This window comes from Condylura cristata, unplaced genomic scaffold, assembly GCF_000260355.1.
Source record: "Condylura cristata isolate star-nosed mole 26May11 unplaced genomic scaffold, ConCri1.0 scaffold00005, whole genome shotgun sequence".
Classification (NCBI taxonomy): domain Eukaryota; kingdom Metazoa; phylum Chordata; class Mammalia; order Eulipotyphla; family Talpidae; genus Condylura; species Condylura cristata.
Window position 1 is genome coordinate 59,504,511 of NW_004567106.1, and position 13,667 is coordinate 59,518,177.

Sequence of the window (13,667 nt, forward strand, 5' to 3'; positions counted from 1 at the left end):
TTTACATCATTTTGCACATTTTTTTTTTCCATCTCGATTGTAATCCCCGCGGGTTTCCCATCACCAAATCACCCCTGTGCCACCACCATAGTCCCGTGCACCATGTGTGATTTTTTAAGTGATTCTTGAAAACTCTTGCAGCTGTGATGTTCGTAACAGAAACAATGGAGAGTTTTATGAGATGGTACAGAAAAATCTCTGTACCCACGAGTGCAAGGCCAGGAGTAACAGAATTGATTCACAGCTTTTGTAAATAAGAGAAGATAAGCAAGTGCAGATTAATAAGAACTTGGAACCCCAGTTTTAACATGTGTTAAAGTTTAAGTGACTATAGGAGTTAGTTGGAGAACCACAAAGACTGACTCTTGAACCTCTTCCCTTCTGTGTTTATATTCTCTGCCCAGGTGAACTCACTCAGCCTCAAAGTTTTATTTATTTATTTTTAAAGATTTATTTATTCACGCATACAGAACTGGGATACAGGCCAGAGCTGTGAGGGTGAGAGGGTTTACCAGAGACAGAGTGGGGAGCAGAACAGGCAGACTGATGAAGTATACTGCTGAGGGGAGCAGCAGGAGAAAGAGGAGAGGTCTGCCATGCCATGTGGTCACCTTCTTGGCTGGAGATTGAACTGGTACTGCAGTGGCTGCAGAGAGCCTCATAGCACTGTGCTTTAACCCATTGTGCCACCAGGGAGGTCCCTTAGTCTTCAAGTTCCAAATACCTTGTATTGGTGTTTGATTTTCTTATCTCCAATTCAGATTGCTCCCTAATACAATAGTTCCATATATGCAACTGCCTGCTTGGTTCTTTCACTTCGATATTTTAGAAGCATCTCAAATCCTCCCCTGTTTAAAAAGCTGAGCACCTTGGTCTTCCTTGGTGGTGCAGTGCGTTAAAGCACAGCACCAAGAAGCTAAAGCCACTTCAGCATGAGTTCGATCCCCACCCCAGAGGTGACCCACATGGCACAGCAGACCGCTCCTAATCTGCCCGCTGCTCCCCTCAGCAGTGTACTTAATCAATCTGCTTGTTCTGCTCCCCACTCTGTCTCTGGTGAAGCCTCTCACCGCCCCCTGCACCTCTGGCCTGAACCCCATTTCCGTGTGCATAAATAAAGTTCAACCTTGCTCCTCTTAGTCTATTCTTAACACTGTAGACAAACTCATTTATCTTAATAAGCTGTCATGTCAGCCTCTGAGCTCAAAACCTTGCAGTGGTTTTCTGGTCTTACTTCTGAGTAAAGGCTATCAGATCCAGCATCGCATTACCTTTCTAATTACATCTCCACTTCTCAAACCTCCCTCCTCCCTGAGCTGTCATTTCACTCCTCCTTACAATTACTCTGAAACATGCCAGATACTCTTCCACTTTAATTTCTTTGTTCTTGCTATTATTCTCATTGCCTGAAATCCTCTAAGATAATTTTAAGTAGGTATCTTAGCTCCTTTAGTTTTTAACCAAAGATTACCTCCTTTTGAGACTTATCCTGCTCATATTAAAATTGTATAGTACCCACTCAACACTCCCTATTTTCCTTCTTTTTCTTTATGCTTATCATCAAGCATATTATATAGTTTACTGATTTTTTTGGTCTGTTTTGTACTGCTCTATTCCCAGCACTTCAAACTGTTTCATACATATTGGCATTTTTATGATACTTCATACTGTTGTTGAGGACTCAGTATATATGCATGCATGAATAGCTAGTTTTATGACATATCTGGCAAAGTTACCTTCTTACCCATAGTTCCTGTTTTGCTGAAATACTTAGACTATCTTAGACTGTGGCCTCCTCTTCCTTCCTCAATGATCCCAGCACTAAATTTTACCATGCTTTCATTTAGGACCCTCTACAGCCTTTCCCAATCAGTCTTTTTCGTCTGAATCACAGAACACAGAAAATGGTACCAGAGATTATTTTTTCATTCTCCAAAGGATGGTTCAATAACTAGTACTCTTCTAGAAAAATGAGAGAAAAGTTAATTATTGTATTCAGTGTATCTTTCAAAGCATTAGGGCTTAGTCCTAGTGCAATCCAGTTTGAAAAAAAAAAAAACTAATAATCCCAAAAATTATTTAAAAAAAAAATTTCTAAAAACATTCCCGAAGCACAAAATCTCATAAAAAACAAATTAACAGAAGAGACTTTTCTTCAATGTCAAATCATCCCCATTGATATTTTTCTGAAAAAGTTGTCATCGCTGTGAGTTAACTGGTTAGGGATAAAGAAGGACTGAATTTCTTAGTTCATAATTATTTCATATAAAATTTGAAATATTTTCAGGTAACAAAGATTTGTTTGTTTATAATTTTTCATATATGAATAGCTTTTCACATATTTCTAGAGTGTTTTTCAAAGTAATCTGCTGCACATTGACACACAGGTCCCTACCATTATTTCCATTACTAGATGACTTGATTGGATCCAGAGGAACAGAACTTCCTGACTTAAAATAGCCTAAATAGGACTAATTCAACCAGGACTCTGACTGTTTCTTTCCTAGCATTAATCCATAATACCATGCTGGTAGGAAGCAATGCTTAATCAAGCTTGAGCCACAGAACATATGTGTGTGTGTTCTGTGGGGTTGATTGTGATTTGGTGATTCAGCAACATGAGTTTTGATACATCCTATGGTAAGGTGTCATTATGCCTTACACTACTTTCCTACTAGAAATTAAACCCTTATTTTCTGGTGGTAGTTAGAGGACTTTAGGGGGAAAGGAGAACATGGAAGAGAGGGGATCTCTTACACTAACTGTTTTACAGTTGAATTAAATTGAAATGTGATGACTTAACCTATAAGAAGTGAAACTAGAGCTAAGATATCAAGCCTGTACTTCAATATGTTATTGCCTTAGTTAATGATTACAAATACTTTAGACATGATGCAAGCTTGTGTTTATGTGTTACTTCCCTAAATTTTCCTTAAAAATCTAGTGATTTTTAATTATGTTCACTTCAAATAAAATAAATGTTTTTCTAGTTCAGAAATAACCTTTCCACTGTGTTTGTAGAGATACCACCCTCTTACTCTGAGTCTGTCTGCCATTTTGCATCCACATATTAGCATAATCTAGACAACTGTACTATTGGTTCTCACCAAATAACAAGTCTGTATAGTGGACTCTTTGAAAACAAATTCATTTTTGCACAAATAAACATGTTAATTGAATTAACTATAATATGTCAAATACAGTTAAGAAAATATAATGTCATTTCCCCCCAGCTTTCAGAATAGGGAAGTGGTATGTTTGTTTCTTTTTTTTTTTCTTTGAGTTGTAAGAAAATAACCTGAGCTAAAAATTGGAGTCCTTCTCTCAAAGGGAAATTTTTGAGGTTGCTTGTTTTAGTTTGCCCTGACTCATTATTGAAAGCTGACGAGACATAGAAGAGTAGCACCATGTAGCACCATATGGGGTAGTTTGGACTGCAGGTTCAACCCTTTAACCACTGCTAGTCAGCCACCCACTGCTTTAGGTAGATTAGAAGATGATAGAAGTAGGAAGAAAAAAACTTAATGATGGTGTATGTAGGTCATTATTTTCCCATTTAAAATCTTAAAGCTGAGTAAGAACCATTGAAGATGCCTTATCAGGTTTTGAATTAATCGTAATGAAAACTATATGCAAAAGCTAAAATAAATATCAGGCATTCTGTTGAGTGCATGATTACTTTACACTAAATGCTTCACTAAACACCTTACTTATCTTACTTAATCTTCTCAACAACTTGATTCTGACAAGTCATGTCTCCTATTATTCAGTCTGCCTCATAGCACATATTATGATCATGTGGGGAAAAAAACTAATTTTTTTCCTTTATTGAGATAACATTGGATGATTTAGGGGAATAGATTCTTACCGCCCAGATATATGTTATCAGGAAAAATTCTTGATTTTGTAATTAGTTGTTTTGTGCTTATGCAAGTCACCTACTAGACTTTATGGAAAATGCCATAAAGATAAAGACAGTCTATATCTGTCCTGTATGCTCAGCACTTAGATTGTCTGGCACAACAATTGATATACAGTAAGAATGTGTTGAATGAGGCCCAGGGACCTACCGACACAACCATGACAGCACCAAGACCATGAAAAAGGCACCAGTCATCATCAAGAAGTGTGAACCTGGGCGATGGTGACTTCCACACCAACAAGCCTGTGCAAGGAGAGCGCAGGTATCCCCAGCAAGAAGCCCCACGACAAGCTAGGTAGGCATGTCAAATCTCACAAAGTGGATTTGGAGAGACCTGGTGAGAGGCATCTCTGTCGAGCTGCAGGAGAAGGAGGGAAAGGAGAGACAATTACGTACTCCACGTTTCAGCCCTGGATCAGAAGATCATTGAAGCAGATCCTGACACTAAGGAAATGCTGAAGCTCTTGGACTTGGCAGCCTCCTGTCCAACCTGCAGGTCACCCAGCCTGTACCTCTGGAGCCATGTGAATCTTCTGCTGTGCTATCATATTTTCAATGAATTTCACACCATAACATAAATTTTTGAATGAACAGTTTGACTGTAAATGAGTGAATACATGAATGACGTCACAACTCTATTAAACTGGTTCTGGTGTTGCCTCTACTTTATTATACCCAGAAACAGACTAAGATTTCAGCCCATCTCTCTGAGTGCAGAACACGAACACTTAACCACTAAGTGGCCACTGGGGAATATAAAACTCATCATGACTCTGGAATAAGAATTGAAATTTCAGGGTATTCTGAATGCAAACACATTGCTCCAAAGCAGTTATCCTACAAATTTGGATCTGGACTAGGGGTGACTATTATATTTCCCCTCTCTGATGATAGAAGCCTCCTGAAGCCTAAGCCTCTAACTCATAAGTTATTTCTGACTATTGATTAGTGAAACAGATGACTGCCCAGAAAGCTGTTTCTGGGCCCTGTTGCCAAAGGTACTTTGAGCTCTTGCCCACGCTAGGAGGGAGAACCAAAAATTTTGTGTACAGATTAGCTCCTTTTAAGAACAAAAGTCCCTTTGGGGATTTACTAATTCCCTCACCTCCCTTGGTGCCCATGTTCATTCTTGTTGCCTCGTGTTAGGACTTTGCTCCAAGGCGTTTTTCCAGCTCCAGGAGAGCTACTCGGGCACCTGCTGCCCAGACATTTTGCAGTGCCTTGACTGATTAAGTGGGCAAGGTCAGACTTGCCTTTTACAGCTCTCCCAGAGATAGACCTTTTGCTAAGAAATCCCAGAAATGCCTTAATTCTCTGGATATAAGTAGATCAGAGCACCATAGGCCCTAAGAACATGGAACTTCTGTCGCTTTCTTCCCTAAAAGTGATATAAATATCTCTTATTTCATTTATATATAATACATATGATGTGTATATATATATTTTATATATTTACAAAATGCCTTAAAGATAGTGCTTTATGACCTCCCATCCTTACTCCCTTAAAACAAAACTTGGAAGACTACTTAGGAAGATTCCATTCTCAGATACTTAAACATAAAGCAAGGAAGGAAATTTATTCAAATCACCCAGCAAATGAAATTATATAAAGACTAAAAAGACCTCAGCTAAAGTAGCAGCAGAAACTGTTTCCTGTTAGCTACAATTAAAAGTCTAATTGCAACTGAGATGGGAAAATGTACAAAATGATGTAAAAATAAACTATTATATTATAAAGTAAAAAAAAATTAAAAAGAAGTCTTAGACCTTTCATCCTTTAGTATATATTGCTAAATGGATTCGTTTTCAGAGTATTATACCAAAAGAGGATTATCTGCATCTTTGGGAATCAAAAATGCCTAATGCTGGATCCACTGAGTCTGACAAGAAGGGAAAGAATCCTGGTTTATATTTTGTCAGTGTCTGATAGGCGTACACTCATCGTTCAGCTGCATCAGAGGCAGTCTTTAAAAAAAGGAAATCTCTGTTATATCAGACAGACACTTTTTGTGTGGTCTATTTTCTCATGAGTTTCTTGTTTTTTCTAGGACTTATCTATTGAGCTATTGTATTATACTACAGATTACATCAGGCATTTTAGCAACAGAGAAAGGTAGCTAAGATCCCAGAAGCTCATAGGTTAATGATCATGATCTTGCATTAAGGACCATCATCTTTGGTGTAACCTCTCTTTTTGAATATCCAAGGACGTTTGCACATTCCATGATTCCCAGTTGATGCTATCCTGGAAGAATGTCTTTGGCAACCTCTCTCAACTTCCCATCCTGTCCTGTGGATTGTACTTTCCATAGGAGATGATTGAGACAGTTGCATGGTGCATTTAGGTGCTTACCAGATGTGTCAGTTTGTGTGGTGCTAGATGATTAGAGAATCTCCATTTCGTTCCATGGTCGGAGTTTAAAAGGATGCTATTTTTTTTCCCTGAGGGATTTTTATTCTTTGTTATAGCGGCCTCATATACAGATAGCTCTGATGATGAGACATCTCCCAGGGACAAGCAACAAAAGAACTCCAAGGGAAGCGGTGACTTCTGTGTCAAGAACATCAAACAGGCAGAGTTTGGACGGAGAGAAATTGAAATTGCTGAACAAGGTAAAGAGAAGCAAGCAACTTTCCCTTCTCAAACTGCCTGTGTCTTTTTATCCATGTTAATTCCTTTTTATATCCTGGGGTCCAGTAGCTTGTGAATTTCAGTGTGATATTGAAGAATACTTGACAACAAAATAAATCTGAGCTACGAAACAGTGTGGGGAGGGAGTTAACTCTGACAGGGCTAGAAAGAACCCCTAACAAGAAAAAGAGAGAAAACCTGGGTAAGGAAGACTGGGATATAGGAAATCCAAACCCAGGAGCAGTTGTCTTTAATGGTGCCTTCTAGAGGAAAAATCTGGTTTGATGTCTTGATCCCTTGAGAAACCTAATCTAACGAAAATTTGATCAGGAGGAGGATCTTACCTTTAAAAAGTAAGTCTTTCTATTTGTTTTTTACCGCTCTTTCCTGCCTCTCTAATACTGTTGTGTGTATATTGGCCTTTTCAGAAATGCCTGCACTGATGGCTTTGAGGAAGAGAGCTCAAGGAGAAAAACCTTTGGCTGGAGCCAAAATTGTGGGTTGCACACATATCACTGCTCAGACTGCTGTGAGTTCTTCTTTCTCCACATAACAATAGTTAATAACAGCTACCACCAGAAAAATAAATAATAGCTACCAGCTTATAAACCAATGTTATTTCAATTTTAAAAAATTAAAGAAAAATAGCCACAAGCTATTGCATGATTGTAACATGCCAGATACCAGGTTAAGAGTTTAACAAGGATTACTAAATTCAGTAATCCCCATAATGGCTACATAAAGCAGTTATTCCTGTTTCTGTTTTATAAACAAGGAAGTCAAGACTCAGAGATCTTAAGTAATTGACGCCCAGTTCTATAGCTAGCTAGTGAATTACAGAACCAGAACTTGAACTTCAACATATCTTATTCCCAACCTTGTGCTTTCTCCACTGTTCTACACAGCTTCTCCTTATCTTCCCTTCCAGTGTCATTTCTACAAGGTAACTGTGTTAGGCTGCTTTCAGCCGAAAGTAAGAAAAAAGCTGACCAACCTGGCTTGTCCATAGAGGACTTCATAGCTGGAAGTCCATAGATACGGCAGACTTCAGATGCATGACCTCAGCACTCCAGTTTCATGTGGAGTCTTAGGCCTCTTGGACTTGCCTCCTTGTTGTACTTACTTTATCGCCTAGTAGCAAGATGATTCCAGCTCTTCAAGGCATCACAAACTAGCATGAATGGGAAGGAAGGACCAAAGGTTTCAAGGAAACCTTTCCCAAAAATCCTCCAGGGTAGGCCGTCATACGTCACTAAGTAATAGAACCGGGTTACATGCTCAGCCCACTAGTCTTGGCAGTGAAACTTGACCATGATGGGCTTAGATCAGTGATTCTCACTCCTATCAAGGTCATTGTTCCCTTTTTATAAAAAAAAAATGAGGTATTTGCAGTACCTCATGTTGTTTTGAAATGAAAGTCATATGTGATGTGTCCATGTACATACAATTATACAATTTTCTAAAAAACAACATGAAGTTTTAAGTGAAATAGGAGAGGAATAAAAGGAAAGTTACTTATAATAAAATAGTGTGTATTCCAATCTATAAATGCTTAGACACAAATAGAATAGAATAGCCAGATCATTTGTACTTTACTCAGAGCATTATGTGGTAGATTGCCAAGTGGGAATAGATGGAAATGTGGTACTGGTTTCAGAATTTCAAAGCAGCATTGATTATATGATTTTGTGAAATTATATACAATCTTTTGCAAATCTCTAAGCAAGAAAAATCTGGATTTTCTTTTGATTTATGATGTCTGTACTCCTGTAAAAACTATTCTTATTTTGTATTAAAACTGCAGAAATATTTCTTGTTAGGTAAAGTGGAATTAGATTCTAAACAGAGTTTTACCAAGGTGAACTTTCGCTGGAACATTTGAAAACTGTACCAGATAAAACACTGTTTTCTCTTGTAAGAGACTGTTTCACACTTGAAAAAAGTCAAGATCCCTATCCTGGTCCTCTAAAATACCAGTAGTATGGTAACTAAAATACCCTCACCGTTTCCCAAAGCTTCTCTATTGAGAACCCCTCAGAGTCATCAGCAAAGTTGCAATAGCCGGTGAGTTTATCAACTGTAGTGGGTCCACTGCAGGAGACTGGCACACTGAGAAATGGTCTGGGATCTTCCATTGGTTTGTAAGAGCAGGGTCACATGTAGAGTCAGATCACTTCAAATGATTTCTCCTGAAGCACAATACTTATGTGGCCACATTCCTGAGTAAGAACAGCAAAGATTCCTCAAAACACAGACAGCAATTGTTAGTATCACCACGGTGAGACTTTTCTGGGTTATATGTTCTCTGAGGAAAAGATTACCTTGGCAGACCGTAATTAATTATAATATAAGAAATTGAAAAGCTGTTCTTTTTGAAGCTGCAGGCTAATTAATGGAGGCAGAAATACTCTTGGAAACTTTTTTGGTTTCCCCAGTCACAGACATGGGACTTTAGGGTAGTGGTTTAAAATACTAAGTGCTTTGTACTGCCTCATAGTGCTAAATTATATCTGTTGGCTTGTCAAAAAAGTCATGACACATTTTTTCTATTCTATTCTTAAAGCAAAAATGTGTCATGACTTTTCTGACAACCCAATAGTTTCTCTTTTACCCCTTAGCTCACCCCTTATCACCCTTCAAAATTCACTTTTATTTTTTCCTGCATGGAATAGTCAAAATCAATTTACCAATTTTAATGTTATCTTATTTTTCCCTCCTCTCTTAAAAAGTTACAAAAATAATTTCATTTTGTTTTGTTTTAAACTTTTTTCTAGTTAAAAAGGTGGTTTTGTATTCATTTCACAGTATTCTAATCTTACAACACTATAATATAGAAAAAGCAAATTTCTTATAATCCCATGCTCCAGAAATAACTGTCATGGTTTCCTGTTCATATTTCTAATAGAATTGGGTCTATTTATATTTTTTATATGTACTTCCATAGTTCCTTCTAGCCAGATTCCCTTACTACTCCTTCTGAGCTGTAATGTGCTATGTCCCAACCTGCTGTGCTACCAGGGAGGGCCTAGAGCATATTCTTACTTAATATTTTTTAGTATAGAAATAGTAGAAAATACAAATTGTTTAAATAAAAACTACCAGTACCCAGACTTAACCACTCTCAGAAACCTCTATGACAAGGTTTTCAATCAAAACTTTATTAATGTTAAAAATGATTTTTAGGCCCTCCCTGGTGGTACAGCGGGTTAAAGCACAGCACTGAGAAGCTTAAGCCACTTCCGCATGAGTTCAGTTCCCGCCTGCCCCGGAGGTGACCACATGGTGTGGCAGACCTCTCCTGACCCGCCCGCTGCTCCCCTCAGCAGTGTACTTCGTCGATCTGCCTGTTCTGCTCCCCATTCTGTCTCTGGTGAATCCTCTCACCACCCTGCACCTCTGGCCTGTACCCCAGTTCTATATGAATAAATAAATAAATCTTTAAAAAAATGATTTTTAATCAGAGCAGTAGGATAGTATACTACCTTCTTTAAAAACAAAACAAAACAAAAAACCCCTATCTCCACCTTATATATTAAAGTACAAGTAAGTGAACTTGTAGGTTTACTGGGTGAAGTAGTAGGTTTCCTGACATGACCCCAGGGAGTTTTGCTTCTGCCCTTCACCAGGGGTAGGAAATCTTTGTTGGTTCCAGGCAGGCATAATTTCAGCTTGTTTTCCTGCAACTGAAAACTTACACTTCCTATGAGAGAAGATTGTGAGGAAGTGCCCAATGTCATGCCTGTCTTTGAGCACTGCCAGTCTGTTCCCTGTCCCCAGTCTTCTTTGTGAACAATGTGTTGAAGCTTCTGAAAGAGCTTGTACCAGAGTGTGAAATCTGATGACTGGCTAACAAAAATTCCAAACAGACACACTTTCTCACAGTCAACTAATTCTTTACTAATTAGTAATTTTTCTTACCCACATGTGGACAATCACCTCTTCCTTCCATTCCTTGTCAGGAATGTTCACTCTCTCATTAAAAGATTTGTCATTCTTTGGAGTTATTTTATGACCTTAGCTCTTTGATGGGCCCAAGAAAAGTTATGATTTTGTAGATTATCCAGCTTTTCCTTGTTATTAGGGTAAGAGCTTTTGTTACCACTCTGCATCCTAAGAAGGACCAAAACTGTATATCAGTTATTTAAAAATACTGTGTTGGATTTGAAATAACTTGGTTTAATTAAATTTTGGGGGTGGGGGTGGTAATATGTTAAATAGATAAAAACTTAAGAGCTTAGCTGGAGCCTTATCCCATTCTTACCCCCAGCTCTGCCCTCTTCTCAAAACACTGAAGAGTTTCTCTAGAGTGCAATTTGAAAATCTTTGACCTTAGTTATTGCTGATGTACTTCCTGTTGTCAAACCTTAACCCCAGTGACCAGTTGTTTGGCCCGCCACTGCTCTCCTCATTTTCTGCTTTCTCTGTAATATAGGTGCTTATGGAAACTCTGGGTGCTCTTGGGGCACAGTGCCGTTGGGCTGCCTGCAACATCTACTCCACCCTTAATGAAGTGGCTGCTGCCCTTGCAGAAAGTGGTAAGACCTTTTCGCTGTTCTTTGTGTCTTTGGCTAAAGTAAATCTCTGAAAATACGTTTTGTCTGCGTGAATCTTTAGGAAAGGTTGACATTAAAAGACTTATCTTGTTAGAAATGGATCCCTGTTCTTAATACGCTTGCTTGCTTTCTGGACTTCCCTTCTTAAATATGATCTAGGTAACTTTGTTGTTTTACAGCCCACAGATATCTTATGTTTAATACTCCCTTATTATTAGTTAATGTTTTACCTCTAGTTATTAGAGCACCAGTGAACACTATTCACTGAGGTTATATGGATTAGAGAAGAAAATGCTTCAGCATAGTTTTGTGGTCCTCCTGGGTTTTTGGCAAATAGTTTGCCCTGATTTAACGTTTGGTGTTTCTGCTTCAGCAATTAAAAGAACTTGACCTGTCAGATTAATATTTGATCATGGTGGCCACTGACACTTGAAGGACAAATGAAATGAGAAATTTGGACTTTCAGTTTCTTGTCTTCACTCTCTGGCAGCACACCACAGGTCAGGGTACCAAACACTTGCTTCAGAACTCTTGAGAAATATTGGGAAAGCTCCATGGCGCATGCGAGCCTCTCTTTTTGCTAGCACTCTTAGCACTTTGTTCTAAACCTACATTGATTCATTTGAAAAAGTTTTTATTAATTATAAAAAATATATAGAAATTGCACAAATATGAAATATTAGCCCAGTGAATTGTATATGTTCACACTTTTTTCAGTGAATGCTTATTTATTCTAAGAGAACATAAGGACAAATTAGAGAAGAAAATGCCTTGTCAGTCTCATGCTGTGGTTGAAGAGGAAAGAATATGTATATAAATAATGATAATATAGAAACATATATGATAAATGCTACAGTAGGTCACAGATCCACATTCAGTACAAAACAAGGGGCTATAGAAGTTCAAATTTCTTGAGAGTTCACTTCCACCTGAGTTATCAGGCTCCATTAGGAGTATAACACCTACTTAGGCCATAAAGTATAACATTTTAACAACTGGAGAAGAGTGTAAGGGTTTTCCTGATGAAGTGGGCGGAAGAAAGATCAAAGTATAATTGGAAAGTGGTGAGAATTCCAGGTGGACTAGATTGAGAAATATTTATTTCTGGTTTCATCCTTTTTCCCATTAGTCATATTTTTAGTATCCATCATCTTCTTGTCCCTTTTACTTTATCCCTCTTGGCCAAACAAGAGCAAAATGACCACTTAAGTCAAAGAGGAGTAGATGAAGGGGCAAAAGATAATACTAATCAGTGAAGAATGTCAGTCCAAGGAATACAGCAGGATGAGAAAGTTTAGAATTGGGAAAAACCAGCATCTTTTTTGCCAGAATTTAAGAGTCAGCCTTTTTTTCAGGCTATAATAGTTTCTCTTTGTTCCTTTTCTTCAGGATTTCCTGTCTTTGCCTGGAAAGGAGAGTCAGAAGATGATTTTTGGTGGTGCATTGACAGATGTGTGAATGTGGAGGGCTGGCAGCCAAATATGGTAGGTCCGATTTCTGCTGCAGTTCTTTAGGAGTCTTGAGGGGACAGAGGAAGAGGCTGTCAGTTGGGGGAGGACTCCCTAACAGGAAGGAAGGAAAATGTTCCTCTTCTCGCTGGTGTTCCTGGGTTGCCAGCAAAACTAGATACTTACAGCCAGGATACCCAACAAATATTAAATCTCATTATCACCTCCAAGTGCTGTCATTGTCAGTGCTGTTCTTAGAAATATTTATATTCATCAGCAACATTAAAGTGCTCTCACGTCACACATGACTGACTAAAAAGCAAGATTAATGAATTACCACCTCCTGCCACTGCTTCCCCCCAACAACAGTAACAATCCAAACACTCAGAAACAGATAGCTGCACAGCTTCTGTGGGAGTTGGCTTTCTTTCTAGACTCTTACGCTAAACTTACAGAGTCATTCCAAGTTCAGATTTCTTTTCTCTGTTTATTCCCAACCTTACGAAAGATGAGTAGGCAAATTTCAGAATTTTTTGGTTGATCTTTAAAAAAAAGATCAAGTTCTTGAAGGCTGATAGCATATTATATTCACAAAGAGGCAAAAAGTTACACAAAGGATGAGACACATGAGAAGTGCAAACATTTCTGCATTTGAGTGAGAGGAGGAATTGGGGAATAAACTGACAAAAGACTCCTTGAAGCTCTAATTCAGCTCTGGCTTGCTGCACTGGGAATGCAGAGAGAGGCAGCCCTTTTCTACATACCATGATCCAGGTCATATTACATCAAGGACTGATGTGAGGAAGCTGTGGTAAAGCCTTCATATCCTGAAAGGGAGGGAGGTACTGACTGTAAGATGAGTCAACTTGCCAATAAAGCTTAACAGTGACAGGCGGGAGTATGACTGATAGACACTAAAGAAGATATGCCCCCGGGGGTTTCTGCTAGGAATAAGACATTAGTTTTATAGCTAGGAACATAGTGGGGAGTACAGAGAGCTTCTCAAGACTGTAGAACCAGCACAAACTGCTGAAAAGGTTGATGAAGAGAGTAAGACAGGGGTAAAAATACATACCACCTCTGCCCAGAAAATAAGATCCATACCTTTTGGG

The 13,667-nt window shown here is 38.5% G+C and overlaps 1 protein-coding gene across 2 annotated transcripts in view; it reads left to right on the forward strand.

Annotated features, from left to right (window-relative positions):
* AHCYL2 (adenosylhomocysteinase-like 2) overlaps positions 1-13,667 on the forward strand; it is a 49,076-nt gene that overhangs the window by 11,947 nt on the left and 23,462 nt on the right. For both annotated transcript variants that reach the window (XM_012720950.1, XM_004677033.2), the window contains exons 3-6: positions 6,392-6,535; positions 6,983-7,083; positions 10,987-11,089; positions 12,497-12,591. In XM_012720950.1, coding sequence (XP_012576404.1) covers positions 6,392-6,535; positions 6,983-7,083; positions 10,987-11,089; positions 12,497-12,591 — 443 coding nt within the window. The remainder of the gene's footprint in view (positions 1-6,391; positions 6,536-6,982; positions 7,084-10,986; positions 11,090-12,496; positions 12,592-13,667) is intronic.